The 21,269-nt window shown below is 36.2% G+C and overlaps 1 protein-coding gene across 7 annotated transcripts in view; it reads right to left on the bottom strand.

Moving 5' to 3' along the window:
• Positions 1–21,269, bottom strand: part of LOC126738775 (teneurin-m) — a 326,951-nt gene that overhangs the window by 17,415 nt on the left and 288,267 nt on the right. For all 7 annotated transcript variants that reach the window (XM_050444212.1, XM_050444217.1, XM_050444218.1 and 4 more), the window contains 11 exons: positions 19,245–19,522; positions 18,966–19,182; positions 18,634–18,828; positions 18,240–18,449; positions 14,396–14,731; positions 14,133–14,340; positions 9,810–10,222; positions 5,931–6,320; positions 5,621–5,870; positions 5,055–5,566; positions 51–970 (listed from right to left, as the gene is read on the bottom strand). In XM_050444212.1, the coding sequence (XP_050300169.1) occupies positions 51–970; positions 5,055–5,566; positions 5,621–5,870; positions 5,931–6,320; positions 9,810–10,222; positions 14,133–14,340; positions 14,396–14,731; positions 18,240–18,449; positions 18,634–18,828; positions 18,966–19,182; positions 19,245–19,522 (3,929 nt within the window). The remainder of the gene's footprint in view (positions 1–50; positions 971–5,054; positions 5,567–5,620; positions 5,871–5,930; positions 6,321–9,809; positions 10,223–14,132; positions 14,341–14,395; positions 14,732–18,239; positions 18,450–18,633; positions 18,829–18,965; positions 19,183–19,244; positions 19,523–21,269) is intronic.

Raw genomic sequence — 21,269 nt, 5'->3', positions numbered from 1 at the left:
TAAAAAATTTGGTTAATTAATCTTGATAATTTGAAATTATTATCTCTTACCCTGGTGGACACGGAAGATCCTTTGATCAACATCGAAACATGTTTCTCATCATTTTCGCTAACTCTCACCGTTGCACCCTTAATGCTTAAATCGAAGGACAAACTAATAATTTTTCCTGTGGGTGTCACTGCTGATGTAAGTCTGCCAAACTCGTCATAGTTATAAACGTAACTTCGCCCACTACTATCAATTTTAGTTTTTAACAAACCAGTCGGTCCATGATAATCGAAGGTTACATTATAGTTATCAGGGGTGCTTAGTTCGTGAAGCATACGCATTCTCGACATCTTAAGGCGACACTTTTGACCTTTAGTGTTCTCGATTGAGTTCACTTGACTCGAGTAGTCCCGAAGAAGAAACACTTTGTTACCAGCAGCATCAGTAACAGTACTAAGTTTTCCATTACTGGTATTTACATTGTAAGTAAACAAATAGCTCGTTTCACCAGTTAAAATATTTTTAGTAGCAACGTGCTGTCCAAATCTATTAAATATATAAATCTCTTGGGTTTCCGGTGAATAAATCTCATATTCCCTGGATATGCTTGAGTCTGGAATGCTCGCCATTACAGATCTGATTCTATAATTAGCCTGATCCCCGATATGTACGTGTCCGTCTGGACTGATTGTCACCGTTGAAATTGTATTGAATTTCGAGTTGGATGCTAAATAATGATCGGCTTCGAAACAATCGCACCCTCTTTCCAAGCAATTACATTTAGATTCGGCCCCGGCATACGGAGAAATTTTTCCGTCAGTTCCAATAACTCTGACTCTATTTATTCTTTGGGAGTCACTCTCTGCTACGTACAAATCCCCCGTCGAGCTAAAAGCTATACTTTGGGGCATAACAAGAGTCGCGTGGGTCGCTAAGTCCATATCGTAGCCTGAGAGAGGAGAAGGACAATGCAAGGGGCGACCTGAAACAAAGTTTCCTTTAGACAGAAGCCAATTTGGTAATTATTCTTCTATGTTATATTTTGCAATGATTTCTTTATTTCTAGACGTATTACATCAAATACCGGAACCAAATAATCGGCACAAACTAGCTAGTAATCAGATTAAATCAGCCTAATTATATGTAAAGCCAGTGATTGAGAACGTAATAATTCAAAAAATTAAAGGTCTTGAAGACAACAGTAGCCCTGGTATTGATAGAATTACTGCAAAGACTAAGTTTTAAGAAGTAAGAAAGAAAAACTAACCAGTTATACTTACTGCAGCCTCTTGCATATATAGTAAACCTAATTTTTAAATGTGGAACATCTCTAGACCGATTTAAAATATTAGGTAAAAAGATTTTTTGATTACCCCTATATTATATTATATTATTTCTGGTGTCCCACAAGGGTCGATCCTAGGCCCATTATTATTTCTTATATATACTTCAGATTTACCCGGTCGTGTTGAAGATTCTGAAATATGTCAGTATGCTGAAGACACTCAATACATACATTATTTTGGCTCTGCTAATTTTGATAACGTGGCTGATACTATTAACGCTGATCTGAACGTAATAAATCAATTTTCAAAAGAGCCTTGTCATTAATCCTAATAAAACAAAAATGGTTTTGTTTTCAAACCAACGAGGAACACATAAAAATATAATGGAAACTGTTCACATTCAATTGGGTAACGAAACTATTTTGTTATTTGATGCTGTGAAGGTTCTGGGACTTAAAATAGACAATTATTTAAGGTTTAAGGAACATGTTAATACTCTTCTGCAGAGGTGTTATTTACGCATGCGTATGCTTTATGCCAATAAACACATTTTCAACTTTAAAACTAGGAAAAAGCTCGTAGTGGCTCTTGTTTTATTTATTTTAAATTACTGCCTTATAGTTTATTATCCTTGCTTAGACCAAATAAATCGTTACCGCCTGCAACGCGTGCAGAATACTTGCTGTAGATTCATTTTTAACCTCGGAAAGTTTGATCGTGTATCAGACTCTATCTTTCAATTGAGGTGGTTAACGCTACCTTACTTATTCAAATTCTTTACTTCTACTTTTCTTTACCAATTATCTGTTAGACAAAGTCCTGAATGTCTTTTGCAAGCAAGTTTTGAATTTCGCGCCACGTTTGACAGTCAAAATGTCACATGATTATGACGTGGCTGATTGAGTTGACAAATGGGGTTAATAATAGCTTATTTATAGTTAAGCATAGATGCATAAGGCCATAACGTACATAAGGTTATAATGGCAAAACACCAATTACATAGTCACCTTCGTGTTTTAAACAGACACTTTAAAAAATTTAAATATTATAAGCTCAAAAGTTTTTGCTTTTGATTCTTTATCAGTGACCACAATTTCCAATTGTTAAGTGTCACATGATCTACAAAAAAGATATTTGATTGGCTACGCATAGCATGGCTCCATACTTTTTTAATTTTTATGGAAAATCCTTATTGAAAAGCAATGTGGCCGGTAATTTTTTGTGATTTTTTGTCTGAGGTGGTCTTTAGTAAAAAGTAGAGTATTATACGATAAAACAACGGTCGACATAATGCTTCTAATTCATCTACTGTGAAAAAATAAAAAAATGCATTCTAGTTCATCAGTATACTCCATGGTCATCTTAGCTTTCTTTAGACCATTTGACTGTAGATCTTTTATACAGTGAAAAAATAGGATACTGGCATTTTATAAGATTCCGTAGACCCTGGTCATAAAAACAAGAGCATGATTTGCTTACCTGGAGCTTCTACCAAGTGTTCCTAATTATTCAAAGTCAGAAATTCTCTGTGTAGACTTTTTATAAAAAAGTCACAAACATAACGATACATCGTCAAACAAAAGTATTGAGTTACTAAGCAGCTCAGCTTGTAAAGCTCATTGAGAATAAAACATCACGGTAAATCGCAAGAGTGTGACGGAAACGTCAAAGACGTCAACTCGTCATCGGGCTTAAAAATTGAACATTTCAACAGGCACTCTTCAGCAAATTGTCTAAAGGTTTACAGCTTCATGCCTACAAAATCCAAATGAACCAACAACTTCTGCCAGCAGACCATGGACACCAAAGGCAATTCATCATATGGATCTTTGAGCAACCTGCTGATTTTGGAAACAAAATGATTTTCAGTAATCAAGGTGATTCTTTATGATTCATTAGAAAGCAATGCATCCTCAATATGACACTCTATAGTATGCATTATGATCAGGAGGAATAATTGGACCGTTTTTCTTCACAATAATGGTGAATGGCGAACGGCATTGTACTATGATAACAGTTTCTTGTGCTTTATTTGAAAGCTATTATTGATGTTGACGCATGTGGTTTCAGCAGAACGGTGCCACATTGACAATCTTGCACTAGTTTGCTCCTGATCATGTCCAGAATTGGCCTCCATGCTCTCACGATTTAACGCCTTTAGACTTCTTAGCTGCTGCTTGATTGTGAGGTTATGTGAAGACACAGGCTTTTGCTAATAAGCTTGCAGCATTGAAATTTGAAATTAGACGCTGCGCTGTATCAATGAAGGTACCACCACATGTATACAATAGCATTATTGAAAATTTCCTCTAAAGGATACGCATATGCCAGCGAAGCCATGGCGGCCATTTACAAGATATTTTTATTTAAACATAATTCCCAAATGTATGTCTATAAATATTTCAATACTTCTCTACAGAATACGGTGGTTTATGTAAAACAGAACTCTTGTGCTCTTATTAAAACATCCTTCATAAATCAAGGGATAAAACTAAGGTTACCAGTTATGACCAATTAATAGTTTTGCAAAAATTTTCGAAAAGTGCATTAAAGACAGACTTTTGGACTTTTTACGATTAAAGTGTAATAATAAAAACTCTATGGGTTTCTTTTTAGACCTAGTAAAGGCATTTAATATGGCGCTTCACTTTCTACTTTTGGATATTCTTGAGAGGAATTGTTGGATATCTTTGAAAACTATTTGCATGGAAAAGTACAATATACAAAAATATTCGGTACATTTAGTAATCCGTTAAATATCAAAATCGGAATACAACAGTGTACACAGTTTTGGGTCCAGTACAATTATTTCTTAAGCCGATGACACCGCCATAATTTTCAGAGCAAAGTCATGGGATGAAGTGAGGCAACGTGTTATTGCCTACCTTATCCAAAATTGGTTAAATACATTAAAATAGAATGATTAAAAAACCTTCGCAATCAATTTTAACATTTGGGTGTTGTCATTGACATGACATGCATTTGAAATAGAACGAATAAGTTCTAAGATTGGCATAAATGATTCGTAAATTAGTATACAAAAGTTATATATTAAGACATATTTTAAGCAAAAACATATCGTGACAGTTAAAAAACCCTCTATTTATTATTATGACATGGAATCAAGCCCTGGGGCATATAACTGATAGCAATTTTAAACTTTTGTAAGTGTGCCTTACATTAATTTTAAGTTTTTTCTGCGTCTGTTTGTTTCCTTGTTCAGAACTATTTCCTTTTAAGATCCCTTGATGATGGACACCGCTATGTCCGAAACATGTCGGGAATTTTAAAACATTGAATCATGTTTAATAAATAAGTGGAGGGCGACTATAGGATTTTCATTTTACCTTAATCTACGACTCCACTGCAAGTATGGACGAGTAAGAGTTTTTGTTAGTTGTAAGCACTGAGTGTATAGAAACGATTTATCTATGTTTTAATATGTGGATATATTATCATTGTGCCGAAAATTTTAATGTGTTTATAGATATTTTGTAACAATATCATGTAAGCTGTACTTTTATTTTATATCTTTTTAATAAAATTTTTTTTTGATGACTTACTATAGTTCTCCCTTGACAATGATGTAAAAACCGAAACGCGTCGCGATTAATTGAAAATAAATATTGTAAAATAAAAAGGATTTGTTTTTTAATTTGCTTTGCAACTAAATTAGTATCACATAATATATCTAAATAAATAAACTGCCTTAATACTATAACTATTTCATATATACCTTTTTAACTATTATAAGCAAAAAAACTGTCAAATATTGTTTACCTGCGATAACTTTTACTCTGCCATCAGTGGTCAATTGTAAAATCATGTGATCATCAATAATGTGAAGAGTATTATCCAAAGGATTGATAGCAAGCTCAGTAGGCCATCTCAAATGTACTTCCTCTAAATTTAAAGTTCCTTCACAAGGTAACGGTTTCCAATGGGATTTGTGCATGTGATTTCCTATAACAGTCGTCACAATTCCGTCCCTATCAACCATCCTAATATTTGTTCCGTCAGCAAAGTATAAAACGTTGTCGTTAGACACAGCTACGCCTTTGGGATACGCCAGTTTCGCGTCTCTGGCTAAGGCGCCATCGCCACAATGCGCCTCATCCCCTGGAAGACACCTTTCTCCAGACCCCACTACCGTTTCCCAGTTGTGATCTGGATCACTAAAATCGTCTGTACTGCGTACTTTAATAATTTGGTGCGATTCAGGGTCCGATATGTAGAGGTTGCCATCGAGAGGGCTGAGGGCCATATGGTAGCGGTACGATACTCTTGTAGCACTAAAAATTTTGAAAATTAAAATTTTGTTTATAAACCATATTGACAAGATTTACTTTAATCTGACTAAAGTTCTGACGATGCCGTCGGTCTGAATTTTTCTAATTAAATTAAAATCGCCGACGTAAATCGAACCATCCCTGCCACTAGCTAAAGCAACAGGAGCTAAAAGGCGCTGCTTGGTGGCTTGTCCTTCACAATCTAAGCAATCCAAGGGTCTCTGATGTCCATCACCCATGGTGGTTAGAATTACCCTTGGTTTATGTTTTAAGTAAATATTGGAACCATCCCCTTTTTGTAGTATTCCTGTAAACGTAATATATCGTTAAGGCTGATTATTATTTAAAAAAAATTAAAAAGTATAACCTTCGTGAAAATTATAACGATGATGAATGTCTAAATTCCAACCACCAACGTCCGAAATACTCATATCATGTCCGCTTAATTTCGTAGTCTGGACATCCCAAATGATTTCCTTACAGTCACTATATTGATAACCAACTTTTACAATAGCGGTGGTAACCCCATATACTCTTTGTCTGTATACATTTAACCTGTTCCATGCATAAGTAAATTTAATAATAGGGTCAGCTTCAAATACTTTGTCGAAGAGGATGCCTTCGATCGTTATTCGAAGATGGATTAGTTTGAGAGTTGGTGGAATAACATCGGGAGTAAGTTGTAGTTGTATAGTTGAGAGGTAGCCAGCTGCTCGGGAACTATGGTAGACCAGGTGAAGCCCAGTACCGGGAATCTCTACAAAAAATAAGTTTAAACTGAATTTAAGCTTGGAAAAAATTAATTAAAATACGTCAAATTTGTTTTTTCCTTTTTACCGTATCATTTAAAAATGGATTCAGTTGAGACTTTCTTTCTTTCTTGTACATATTGTAACGATATTGTAAACGAAGAGAAATCAGCTGATTCTCCATCATTCCGGAATGATGCGAGTGGTCCATCGCATGACGCGACATCTCGGAAGGTAAGCGGGAATCTTCCGAAACAGCGTTCTGCCGAGTATATAAGGAGCTGCATCACCGATAGTTGTTACTTCAGTAAAATAAAGTTCGTAATATTGGCACGAGATTTAAATTGTATAAAAATACAGTACAAATAAATATCTCTAGTAGTTAGGCTTTTGTAGTCTAGTCTTTTGTTATAAATATCTCTAGCGATTATGTTCTCATAGTGAAGTGTAAATAAATAAATTAGTAAACCATTTTCAATTATTTTAGATTATACCTGAACGAACTGAAAAAAACACTACATTGGTATCAAGTGTGGGGTATGAATCGGAAGGCAGTCAACTGGATATTGGTGAAAAAAAAATAATAGTGGACTAAAATGTCTTAAAAAACCGAAGCTGAAAAGGGAACTGGAAGAAAGGGACTGCGATACGGCGGGAAATAAAGTGGTCTTGCAGGAGCGGCTTCGTAACGCAGTACTTAGAGAAGGCGATGATTCCAACAAGTTTATTTGTACTGGTGCAAGCGAGATCAGTCAAACATTGAAAGGTTTGGAAGCTAAGTTGCTGAAAAATGCTGCAAAGATGGAAGAAATCTGTGCCACACTAAGAGAAAATTATGCCACGTTGGAAGAAAAGGTTTTAGAAAACAATGCCAATTAAAAGAAAAAATTCGGAAAAAATCTTTCTTACTGAAAAAGGAGATTCTTTCAATAATGGAGTACAGAATCCAGGAAGTGCAAAACAAAATTGCAACATTAGACGTCAATATTTTAGGGATCAGGGTAGCTCATCACCCTGTAGACCTTTAGCAGACTACCACAAGAATAAAGTTTGTGCCAATATAGAATCTGTTGGACTAATGCCCCTTAAACCGCCTCAAATTGATGGTACTACATCCGGGAATATTTATCAGCGTCAGTTTGAAGTAGCTGCAAAAGCAAATGGCTGGTCATCTAGGGAGAAGGCCACTGCTCTTACGTTGGCTTAGAAAGAAAGTGCTGCTGTCATCCTACAAAGAATGTCCTTAGAAGAACAAGAAGTATTTGACTAACTACTGAGGCATTTGGAGATGCGTTATGGTTCAGAAAAAGATCATGGAACGTTTGACAGTTCAACATTCCTGGATGGTAAAATGAGGCATTCCTTACTACTAGCACATTCACCTAAGCTAGTATATTAATTAACACGAGCTCTCAAATTCCGAATAGGGACAGGCACATGTCCGGCAAGTGATTCCAGTAGAGGCCAACTTTGAGGAATCGGTCAAGCGGATCATAAGGGAGATGAATGGAGAGCGCAGCCGCCAAATCAAAAGTTGAAGTGTTAGAAATGCGTTAAAGCAGTTCACATAAGAAAACACTGTCCAGAAAGCGATTCCACACCCGTCAATCCGGAAAACTAAAGCAAGTTGATGCGAAGGGACGATCGTCGACTTGGATTTCGGCCACGTCTCCTCAATTCAGTACCATAGTAATACTGTTTTTGTCGATGTGTATGTAGATGGAACTCTCGGCACTGTGCTGCTGGATACAGGTGCGACAAAAATAATTATAAGATCCGGCCATGAACAGGGACGGAGGATCGAGCAAATGTCCATGGTGAAATAAACGTGACGTTCTCCATAGAAAAAGCCACATTTGAAGATCCCATAGTGGCTGAGATTGAGGACGAAGCGATCATCGGAACTCAAATAATGGATACCAAGGGCTTCGAGTTGGATATATGGATACCAAGGGAGCGAGATCGTTCTGAAGGGCTGCGTTGATAGTAAGACCATGTACGGTGAAGTAGCAATGTTCGAACCTACAATGCATGATGAAGCAATGTTGGTCGAGAGATAGCAGTCGAAAAGACTCTTGTACGTGCTGAAAGGAGTATTCCCGTGAGGGTAAACAATGTCAATCTTTATCCTGTACTGTTAAAGAATGGTAAGGAGTTAGGACACTGCTCTGTAATTTCAGCAATACTTCAAGAAGTTATGGTTCTGGAAATTAACTGGGAAGCCATTCCGAAACAATTAAAAGCGGTGGTATCATCGTCAAGCACCAGTATAAGGGCAAACCAAAGAACGAGGCTGAGGCATTTGGTCCATAGATATCGAGACGTATTTGATGACGACGTTGAGGCGCGAGAAGACTGATAAAGTTATTGAGAGTATGGCCAAGGCGTCATAGAACCATCTAGCAGTCCATGGTCTTCACCGGTGATACTCGTAAAGAAGAAAGACGGCTTGAGTAGATTCTGCGTATATTACCAGAAGGTTAATAGCTTGACTAAAAAGGAGGGTCTCGCATTGATGACACTTTGGACATCCTGGCTCCAAGGTCTTCCATGTTAGACTTGAAAACGGATAAGTTCTCAGCCCTGAATATTGGAAAAAGGTGGCTTTCACGGTAGGTGCTGGATTAAGGCTATTTGACGTAATGCTATTTGGATTATGCAATACCCCTGCTATTTTTGAACGACTGACGGAAACGATTTTAAGATATCTATCCTGGAAGGCTTGCCGGGTTTACCCTGATGACATTATTGTGTTAGGAAAATTCTTTAAGGACCACATGAAAAATCTATAAAAAGTAGTTCTGGATTAAAGTTGAGCCTAAAGAAATGTTATGCATTTCAAAAAGTTATGCAGTATCTGATTCATGTCCTTTCCGGTTAAGGAGTTGCTGTTGATAAGAAAAAGACTCAGTTTGTCGAACATTGACCAGTTTGCAAACATAAGCATCAGCTGTGGCAGACTTTGCCAATATCGCAATACCATTGACCGGGCTGACTGCAGAAGAACGAAAATTCCAATGGTCCCAAGACTGATCAAGAGCCTGTCAGGAAGTCCTTAATCACCTAAAAGAGACTCTGACAGGCACACCTATCCTGAGCTAACCCTTACTTAAAGGAAAATTTGAACTGAACACGGACGCTAGCAATGTGGGCGTAGGAGCTGTATTGTCCCAAATCCAGGGTGGACAAGAAGAAATAGTTATTGGCTATTTTAGTAAGACGCTGACCAAGCCAGAGCGCAACTATTGCGCACTCGCCGAGAGTTACTAGCTCTTGTAAGAGTGACGGAGCACCTCTATCGAAGAAAATTCCGAACAACTGACAACTATCGGCGATGCGGCTCCTTATATACTCGGCAGAACGATGTTCCGGAAGATTTTCGCTAACATTCGAGACGACGTGCGGTGTACCACTTGTGTCATTCCAGAATGGCGGAGCATCAACTGGTTTCTCGGCGTTTACAATATTATCTAAAGTATTTAAAACTAAACACTTACCTAAGCTCTCTTGAATAACTTGAGACTCGGCCAAAATAGCACTTTTATCAGAACAAGAACCCTGAAAGCCATGCTTCCACGTTGCCAATACGACCGGTTTCATTGTATCGTAATCGTGGACGGCACAAGGTTGTGATACGGATGACACGCCTTTTTCTTCTCCCAATGTCATTATCACGTTGTCTATAATGACAACTTCATTCCACGGGACGTAAACAATGTAACTTTGTGGCCTAAATGGTGATCTACCAAACTGAAGAGTAACCGCGCCACCTCCGTTTACGAGAAGGTCAAACCATCCGTCATCTCGTGTTAGGGTAAATCCTTCCAAGGGAGTACTAGTGCTGACACGTACGCCCATAAGACCGGTACCCATCTGGGTTACCACCCGTCCACGGACTACGGCCGACCGGCTGTAAATTATACGGTAATAGTGAGTTTTCGTTTGAGTGTAGTATTTACTAATATAGGGGGTTTCAAAATTGACGCCCGTGCCTTAGGGATAATATACCTTTATTATAAGTGGAAAAGTAAGAGTGAAAAAAAATCCGATTGCTCTTCGTTATAGAGTTATGGCTTGAAATGTAAATTATGCCTTTTATTTTAAGATTGCCCCCCTTTTTATTTAACATAACTATTAAGTTGCTATAGCGATGTGTTGTATTGAAAAGGTTAACTTCCTTTAATTTTTGTGTGTTTGAAATGGCACGGTACTACAGTAATCGGAAATATGTGGATATGTTAAAAGTGTTAGGTGCATGTAATAACAACATCACTGCTTCGGCTAGGTATGCGCAACGGTTTCCAAATCGTCGGCACCCTGATGCAAAAACCATAAAACGAGTAAAACGTAGATTATTTATTTCCAAAAAGATACAGTTCACAGATTATTAAGGAGAAATGGTCTCTATCCAGTTAGACCTCAAAAAGTTCAAGTTTCACATAAAGGGGATAGTGAGCTTCGCCTCGTAATAATTCACACTTTATTAAAAATATCTGGCCTGATTAATCTACCTTTACAGAGACTGGTATCATAAATATGCATACCCTGCATTAATAGAGAAATGAAAACCCTCACTTAATAACCAGTAGATTTTATTAGCGACGATCCTCGATGAACATCTAGGCTGGGTTATTAAATAATAATGTAATTGGACCAGGTCTTTTTTGGATCATCAGCTTTGTATGTTCAATTTCTAAATGAAAATTTACCACTGCCATTACGACCACCTAGTGAAGCATTTGGAGATACGTTATGATCAATGACATCTGGAACAGGTCTACCATACGCAGCGGGAAAATCGGTACCAAAAATCTCAGAAGTTTTTGCAAGAAATTGAAGTGAACATTGCACGTTTGGTTTGACTGGCATAAAACATGGCACTAGATCATGGAACGATTGGAAGTCCAAGCATTCCTGGATAAACACCGCGATGGTGAAATGAGGCAACGATTGGAAGTCCAAACATTCTTGGATAAACACCGCGATGGTGAAATGAGGCAGGCCTTACAACGTGCACATCCAACTATGCTGGCAGATGCATTAACGCGGACCCTTGTATTTAAGGCTACCAAAAAACACGAATAAGGACCAGACTCGTGTCCGGCAAGCGATTCCAGGAGAGACACTTTGAGAAATCGGTCAACCAGATCATTAGGGAGGTTAATGGACAATGCAGTCGCCAGGATCGGAAATTGGAGTGTTGGAAATGTGGCGAAGCAGGTCACATAAGAAAACACTGTCCAGAAGGCGTTAGAATACGTCGACCTGTATTCAGCAAGCCCTAGTAAAAGTAAATACCGCGCAGGTTTCTTCAGTGCAGCACCATAGCAACAGTATTTTCGTCGATGCTGTGTGGATAGAACCCTCCGAACTATGCTGCTAAATACATGTGCCACAAAAACAATTATAAGGCCCGACATAGTTCGAGATCTGCAGCTAAGGTTCGATACTCAAAATGACGTCGACGAGCAGCGACGGATGATCAATCAAAGGTCCATGGTGAAACAAATGTGACGTTCCTCATAAAAAAAGCCATATTTGAACATTGGAACGGACATAATGGATATCAAGGGCTACGAGTTAAGCTTCAAGCAGAGAGTTCTGAAGATAGACGATGAATAAGTTGTTTTACATCGTAACAGAGATTAGTCTTCGAGTCCTACTTCCGAAGAAAGCTTTGATACCTGAACGGAACAACATCGTTTTAAAGGCCTGCATTGGTAGCAAGACCACGATGAAGTAGTTACGTTCGAACCTACAATGCATGACGAGGCTGTTGGTCTAGAAATAGTAGTCGGACAGATCCTTGTACATACGTATTACTTTGTACATGCATAGAGAGATCCTTGTCATACGTGCTGAAAGGAGTATTACCGTGATGGAAATCAATGTCAATCATTATCCGTTGTTGTTAAAGAAAGGCACAGAGTTAGGACGTTGCTCTGTTACCTTTACTGAGACGGGTATCATAATACTCATAACCTACATGAATGGAGAAATGAAAACCCCTTACTTAATACGCATTAGATCTTATGAGCGATGATGGTCGATCATCAGCTTTGTATCTTTAATTCCTAAATGAAAATTTACCTCTGCCATTACTCATTTAAATTAACTTATCCGTTAGAATAAATTATTATTAAACATGACGGTGCACCTGCACATTATGGCCTCCAAGTGAGATGATTCTTGAACGAAACATTTTATGATATTTTGAAATAATTTATTTAATTAAAAAGTAATTTTTTTAAATTATAAGGTGGACTGGAAGAGGTGGCCCTATACCATGGCCACCTAGATCTCCAGATCTTAATCCCTTGGATTTTTTTTCTGGAGTTATCTCAAGCCCGTTGAAATCCTGAAAATGTAGCTCAAATTCATGCTGTTGTACCTTCAATAGATGAAAATATTCTACGGAAGTACTAGATAACTTAGTTAATCACGTCTTATGAGACCAATTGTTTTTTGTCATCAATCGTAGGTTATTGTTAATAAAATAATTCATTGATAATACCATATAATTTATTGCAACTAGATTACAAAGAAGAACCGAAAATTGTTCCCTCTTACTTTTCAGCTTGTAATATAATTCCAAAAGTACGGGCACCGATTTTGAGATACTCTGTATATGATAGTCCATAAAGTTTTTTTTTACTTAGCTTCTGTCAATTGTATTATAATAAGTGATTAAATCGATAAGTTGAAGCTTATTTTGAATCTAAAAAAGTAAAAATATACTAAGATGTAATTAGGTTGTTTAACCTGTTATTCAGATAGATTTAAATATATTGGGAGGCCATTTTGGCATTAGCAAAATATTTATAAAAGTTAGCCTAAGTAAAAAAAAACTAAAATTAGGTAAATTTTTTTCATCGGACCTAAAATCATAATATCTAAAATTAAAAATCCATACTATTGACTACAATATAAGCAAGATTTTATTCCTACAACTTGCGAATAAAACCTTACCTACCTAATCTCTAATACCGTAACGTTCAACATAAAAATGCACATTTCACAAAGCAAAAACAAAAATGACACGAACACAGTGGGTAAGAAAAAAAAACATAAGTACGTAAAATTAAAAAAAAAGAATATAGGAAAACGTCAGGCAAATTAATATTGGGGTTTCGTGTAAAAAACCATGTTGATCCAAATATTTTCAACTTAAAAACATGTTTGATACACACACTCATTATTAGCACAATTTATAATTAATTTTTATGAATAACCTTTCTACATAAACTCTCTACGTAGTGCTTTTTTATTATATGGCTAGCAGCCTTACCTCGTATTGAAGTGGTTCCAAAATACGCTGAGCAGCAAGAATAAAAAGCGAGCCATGTTAGTGTTTTTCTAGCAACTACCACGGATCATTTTAATTTATATAATTAAACAAATATCAATACTTTCTTGGGCTTTTTAATACCATTTCTTAGCGTGATTTAAATTTAAACATATTTTTCTTGTAACGTAATTAACTGTTGATTTTAAGATCGTAATAAACACTGTTACATTTTCGTACATACAACACAACTAGGTATATGAGAGAAAAAAATAGATTGTACATAGAAGTAGCAACATTAGGATGTGTTTTTGACTGGGGCACAACAATGCGTCTATATATATATAATAAATTGTTTGCAAAAACAACATATATTATAAACATTAACGTTGTTTCTTAGTTAGAAAGTTTTTAAGAGTCATAATCAATTATTTGATAAAACGAAATAAAAAGAAATATGTAAGTTAGGATCTTAAGAACTTTCCTACTTTTAAACTATTAATACATAAATAATTCTTAATAAAAGAAAACATACCTCTCATTAAAAGTTTCTTGTCGAGCATAGTTTTGTAAGCTCCCTTCGTCGATTAAAAACTTCATTCTTTCAAAGAACGACGCTGTGATAGCGGGCGGTTGTTTCCGTAACAGAATATCTATCGGTTTCGGTGACGAAACGCAGAGTTGACTACTTTTGCATACAGCATTCGAACAACATTCTGGATCTTCGCAATCGGATAGCCCATCTAAAAAAAATTAACGATAACTACCTGAAGATATTTTCGTTGCTATCGACGTTACCCTTATCGTTATCTCGTCCATCATTGCAGTTCTGCTCTAACAAGATACTGCAATCAGGTCCGTCCCAGCCGTTATCACAGCGACACTCCCACAGACCTTCACCGCTAAATCTGCATTGACCGTGAGCGGAACAACTATTTGGACAACCTTCGATGGTACAATGTTTTCCGTTCCATCCGGTGACGCATAGACAAGTGCCATTTTTGCACTGGCCGTGTTCGTTACAGCGTTGATCGCATTGTTTCAAGTTACAATACTCGCCTGACCATCCGGAATCACACTGACACACTTCCGAGACGCAGTGTCCGTGGTCACCGCAGTCTAAGTCACAGAGTTCTGAAAGAAGAATGTAATTATTGGGAAAATGTTTTTGAAAAAATTGGTCTTTTTGAACCCTTTTTTTAAATATAATGTTCGGATTTTAGGATGTAATGTATAAAATGTAAGAATTATTTTTTTTATGCTGTGACGGATTTGGAAATAAATTGTATAAAAAAATTGCGCCTTTTATTTTCAGATTCATTTCAATCTATTACCGAAATGACATATATTACAGAAAAATTATTATAGTTTTATAATATATATGAATGTAGTTCTAGATGTATAACATATAGTGTGTACAACATATATCATGTGTTATTAAGTCCATTTAACTGTAGCGCATTTGTTAACTTAGGCATTCTCTAGTATAACTACCAAGAATAAAAACAATACATTTGCTGAACAACCAATAGACACATAAACTCAACAAACAACCTAAACATATACCGGGTGACACAGAAAAAAGGGGAACACCTAATAACTTTTTTACTTTTCAAGATAAATAAATGAAATTTGCTATATCGATGGAATAGTTAAATACGGGGTACGGCAAAATGATCTCCCACATTTTGCGCCGCCACTGGGCCCGAATCACTAAAGAGGGAGCCAGCTTAGCGTTGTCGGTTGTCGCCATGAACTGCACGGGCGAGCATCATGCCTTTGTTCTAATTTTCCCATTAATTTTAAGTGCACTGTATAACAAAGCCAAATTTAAATTTGGCACCAAAATACTAGTACTACTCCTTGACCTTCAGAGGGCGCAAAATTCATCGACGTTTTAGGGTTCTATTGGCTCTTATGGGAGTTTCTTAAGGTGTCAGTAATCAGTGGATCATTTAAAAAAATCATGTAAATTGATGCAGTACAACTGTCTCACGAACTGGCTTACTATACAGTACGATACGTACAGGGTGAGTTTTTCAAAGCGCGGAGTAGTATTATGCATTGATGATATTATTTATCGATGACGTGCCCCTGGACTATTATTTGGTTAAGCATTCTTCACATTTTAAAAATATTTTGGACTATACAGGGTGTTCCGAAAAAGCAGGGCACTACAAAAGTTAATTTTTTTAAATGGAACACCCTGTATTGCAAAACATTTTTGAATTCTTTGCGTAATTACCAATCTTTTTTGATAATGGTTTAATATGCCAAAAATTAATAGTTTAGGAGATAAATCAAATTTTGTTAAAAATTTAGAATTTGCACGCATCTCTTTAATATTAAAATTTAGCACCTAAATTTTGAATACAGACTTAATTTTTATCATCAGAAGTAAAATAAAGTTACTTTGATATGCGTGCTATGTAAAATTATTCATTTTGTTATACAGGGTGTTTTTTTTGAAAGGCCAAACTTGCCCAACTTTAAATATAAAAATCTCTCTTATTTTAAATGAAACACCCTGTATATTTTCATGTCATCTAATAGCTTACTTAAGAGCCTATAAATTTTATTAATGTGTGTGTCCTATCTCTATATCTAACAGTTTTTGAGATATCATGGATTTTTCTGTTTTTCTCCTGTAAAAACTGACAATGCCGACTTAAAGTTTTGAAGCACCTCGTATTTTTTATGTATCCATCAAAGCGCCGTGGAAACAAATGCAAAAAATCTCAATAACAAAAAGACAGTTACATTAGTTAATTAGAGAATAATAGTTAGATTTGTTTTAAGGTGTTTTTTAGATATTTGTTTTCAATATTAAAAATGAATTATTCAAGAAATGAATTTATTGATATGATTTTTGTTTTGGGTGAAGCAAATAAAAATTGTCTGCTAGCTCAAAGGCTATATAGAGAAAAATATCCTCAACGGCGCACACCCGATTCCCGCAGTTTTCGCGTTGTTATGGACCGATTTATGACGACTGGTAGCGTGGATCTGCCAAAACGTAATGTTGCTAATAGGGTGGCAAATGAAGGTAAAGAACTTGAAATTCTTTTGCAAATTGAGGAGGATCCCCACATTGGTAGCCGTAGGTTAGCCTTACTTTCTGATGTTTCGCAGACAACGGTAAACCGGACAACACGGAAATATAAATACCACCCATATCACATTAAGTTGCATCAAGAACTTCACAATCAAGATTTTCAGCTACGTGTAACTTTTTGTGAATGGTTACTTCGCAAAATTGAAATTAATCCAAATTTTGTTAACTATATTATGTATTCCGACGAGGCGACATTTAAAAGCAATGGTGCTGTCAATAGGCATAATATGCACTATTATGCCACAGAGAACCCTCATTGGGTACGTGAGGTTCAGCACCAGAATCATTGGTCCCTTAATGTATGGTGCGGCATCCATAATAACCGTATAATTGGACCATATTTTTTTAATGAACCTTTGAATGGGCATTCATATCGAGTATTTTTACAGCAGCAATTGCCTGAATTATTAGAAGAAGTCAATCTCCAGGAACGGCAAAGTATGTGGTTTCAACAAGATGGTGCGCCTCCCCATTTTCATCGTGCAGTAAGGGAATATTTGGATCAAGAATATCCTCAAAGATGGATTGGTCGCGGAGGATTTGTTGCATGGCCGCCAAGGTCTTGCGATCTTACGCCGCTAGATTTCTTTCTGTGGGGTTATCTCAAAGATAAAGTCTATGCAACAAAACCAACTACAAGGGAGGATATGATTATTAGAATTAGGGATGCCTGTCAAACCGTAACACCAGGAATGTTATACCATGTTCGACAAAATATAATTAAAAGAATTAATATTTGTATCGAACAAGGAGGACATATCTTTGAACATTTGTTGAACAGAAATTAACTTTTATTATATAAAAATAAGTGAATTTAATAAAAAGAAACGTCCATAAATTTGTTTCATTTTATAAGAAAAAAATAACACGAAATGAAGAAATATAAGATATTTCAAAAACTATTAGAGATAGGGATAGAATATTATTAATAAAATTTATAGGCTCTTAAGTAAGCTATTAGATGACATGAAAATATACAGGGTGTCTCATTTAAAATAAGAGAGATTTTTATATTTAAAGTTGGGCAAGTTTGGCCTTTCAAAAAAAACACCCTGTATAACAAAATGAATAATTTTACATAGCACGCATATCAAAGTAACTTTATTTTACTTCTGATGATAAAAATTAAGTCTGTATTCAAAAGTTAGGTGCTAAATTTTAATATTAAAGAGATGCGTGCAAATTCTAAATTTTTAACAAAATTTGATTTATCTCCTAAACTATTAGTTTTTGGCATATTAAACCATTATCAAAAAAGATTGGTAATTACGCAAAGAATTCAAAAATGTTTTGCAATACAGGGTGTTCCATTTAAAAAAAAAAACTTTTGTAGTGCCCTGCTTTTTCGGAGCACTCTGTATAGTCCAAAATATTTTTAAAATGTGAAGAATGCTTAACCAAATAATAGTCCAGGAGCACGTCATCGATAAATAATATCATCAATGCATAATACTACTCCGCGCTTTGAAAAACTCACCCTGTACAGTATTGCTAAATATCATTAAATAATTCAAGAATATATCCTACCTTTTGAACAATCTTCTCCAGACCACCTAGGCTCACAAGTACAAGTTTGCGATTCTAAATCAAAAGAACCATGCCCTGAACAATCTGGAAGACACTGAAGAGCCTCTTTGTCCATTTGGGAGCAATCGGCTCCTTTCCACCCTTTCTTGCAGATGCACGAACCTTCTAAGCAGTAACCGTGGCCTGAACATGTGGGATGCGGGCAGTCAGCTACAAAAATTACAACTACAGTATTAGTTTCAGATATTAACAGGCAAAAAAATATGAATTTCCGAGAGACGAAGAAGAAATAATTTTCTGATAATAGTCTTAACATGCCTTTTAATAGTTAGAACACTTCATGCTAATCATTGACACACTATGTGGTTAGTAACAAGAGGGCACAAGAACTTACCCTCTTCACAAAATTTCCCCTTATAGCCCCTGATGCAGTTGCATTTGCCGTTGGCACAATGTCCATGCCCATTACAATCCGGCACTTCGCATTCGTCATGCCTCAGTTGGCACTCTTTCCCTTTCCAACCTGGATTACATTGGCATTCGCCATTGATATACTCGCCTCTTTGACTGCACAGAACTGGACAAACACCTGAGTGAAAAACGAAAGCCAATGTTGTCATGCTTGTTTATAAAGACCAGGTAAATGTTAAAGTTTTCTTATGTTATATAGCGGATATTCTAGCTTGTTTTCATGCCATAAATGTAAAGTCAAAATATTATACTTACTTTCACTACAATCATCTCCACCGAAACCAGGATTACACTGGCAATGTCCCATCAGGCATTCTCCTTTTCCACTGCATCCATTGGGACAATTGTGCGTCATATCGTCAGCTACTTCAGCTTCCATAATAATTTCTTGTGGATCTCCATCGTCATTATACAGTGACAGGAACCAGTGTCCTTGTTCCATATAGTGGGTAACTTCTTTTTTTACAATTGACTAAAAAAAAATAGAAGAAGTTAACTATGAACACTTACACGCAGCTTTTAAAATTAAGTTACATGTGAAGCTCTTTTCGCTCTCGCTTTAAATCCACTCAAAACCTCAAGAATGTCATATTGGGTGTGTGTCGGTAATGCATTTCTACGCGCGTATACTCCTATACTAGCTCCCCTTGGAATAGTATACTCAAATTTTACATAAGCTGCTTCCGGATGATAGAACTGCATGTTCCAGTAGCCGTAGGGAGGAATCTCTTTCGTCATCCTTTGACCCAGAGAGGTTTGCGCGAAAGTCGTGCCATCTGGCGGAAAAGAGTGTGCTGGAAACGTTCTGGCACCTATAAAAACAGAAAGTTTTTAGGACAACTTGAACATAAGTAATAAATTAGCTATTGTTAGCTTGCATAGCATAAAATGGGTGCATTATTTAACAGGGCAGCTTTTTAAAATGATTATATATTTATGTGTCAACGAATTATAAATAAAAACGTTTTTTACTTTATGATTAATTGCAACCGATGCACTTCCTCGTTTTTGTAAATTTTTTTTATAGTTCTAAAAGAAGTAAAGTGCTAAAAATAATATAATCTTAAAGGTGTATCGCATCCCCGCTAAAAAAGGGTCATTACTCAAAAATCGCTATTATTGAGACAAACATGTGACAAATTTTGAAATATCTTGATCATGTTCATGTATTCAATTCTATGTTTCAAGTATTTACTGTAAGACGGCAGTGTAACGCTTTTCTGTTGCCATGACCATCGATCATGATTTTTGTTTAATTACTTGTCATAGCAAAGAAAAAAATATGAGTTCCATTAATTCGGGATTCTTTTAGCACTCTCCCATTCTATGAAAAAGCAGAACCAAATCATCCCTATTTCTAGTTTGGTGCTCATGTAAGTCAGAAAGTGATGGAATTTTGGAAATATTTCTCCTTTCAACTACAAAAAAAATGGATTCCAGAATACACTAATGGAAAAGTTAAAATGTGTTTACTTTTAAATGCCTCTTCGTAGGATAGGTTGGTCACTACCCTAAAGACAATACCATATGTCATAGTAGAATAGAGAAGAGCATAGTAGGGAAGCAATAGGAAGTAAGCATTATACGTTCTGACACAATAGACAAGGTCTGAGGACACAGGCTGCCAAGCATGTATGTGGAAGTTCTCAGTCTAATCGACACCTTAGCAATATCTGTATTAGTTTAGGGTCATGGTAAATTCCAAGGAACTTCACTTCAGGAGTGTTCACAAACTCTTGGGTGTCACAAAGAGAAAAACCCATTTTTTGATTCTTGTCTAGATTTAAACAAAGTTTATTAGAATTAAACCAGCAGGCTGAGAAGGTTCCTATTGTGGTACTTCTTCCCTCACTAAAACTCCACTATGACACTCGAAGACCTTAGAAAAAACAGGTAATAAAGAGATTGGTCTGTATTTGGCCACTTCGTTAATATCACCTTTCTTAAATATTGGTGTGACTCCAATAAATTAGATGAGAACACAAGACGAGATATTTTCCAAAAGTATTGGGCTCTGAGAGACATTATTAGGTAAGGAAGTTTTATTCACAATTGCACGAAGTCAATCAAATCAGGATACAGGTAAGACAGTGTTCAAAAACCAAGAAAACATAACAAAGCATTTGATTTTTATGTCAATGGTAATGATCCAGTCTGCGCATATAAATTTTTCTTTATGGCTACGCAAAATATTAATAACCGATTTGCAAGAACAGTCCCCGACAAAGTTGAGAAAGTAGTCCTAGAAAAAGAGGTAAAGTAAACACAAATGCCATAAAAAAATTGATGCATAAATTATAAAAGTGGTTCGTGAGCATATTCGCTCGACTCCACGTATTGAGAATCATTACCTTCGGAAGTAAACCACTAGGGAATACATTGAGAGTGGAAAAAAGGTAACCGATATATTTAATGACTACAAGCAAAAATGCCAAGACAATAATTCAACTCACGCAAATTTAGTGATGTTCTCAAAAATGTTTAACACTGAATTTAAAATCAGACAGATCGTTGTGAGTTGTGTAAGGCTTATGAATTTGCCCCAGGAGATGCTAAAGA

This window comes from Anthonomus grandis, chromosome 7, assembly GCF_022605725.1.
Source record: "Anthonomus grandis grandis chromosome 7, icAntGran1.3, whole genome shotgun sequence".
NCBI classification, from domain to species: domain Eukaryota; kingdom Metazoa; phylum Arthropoda; class Insecta; order Coleoptera; family Curculionidae; genus Anthonomus; species Anthonomus grandis.
The sequence above is the reverse complement of the archived record's forward strand: the minus strand, read 5'-3'. Positions and strand labels throughout refer to the sequence as shown.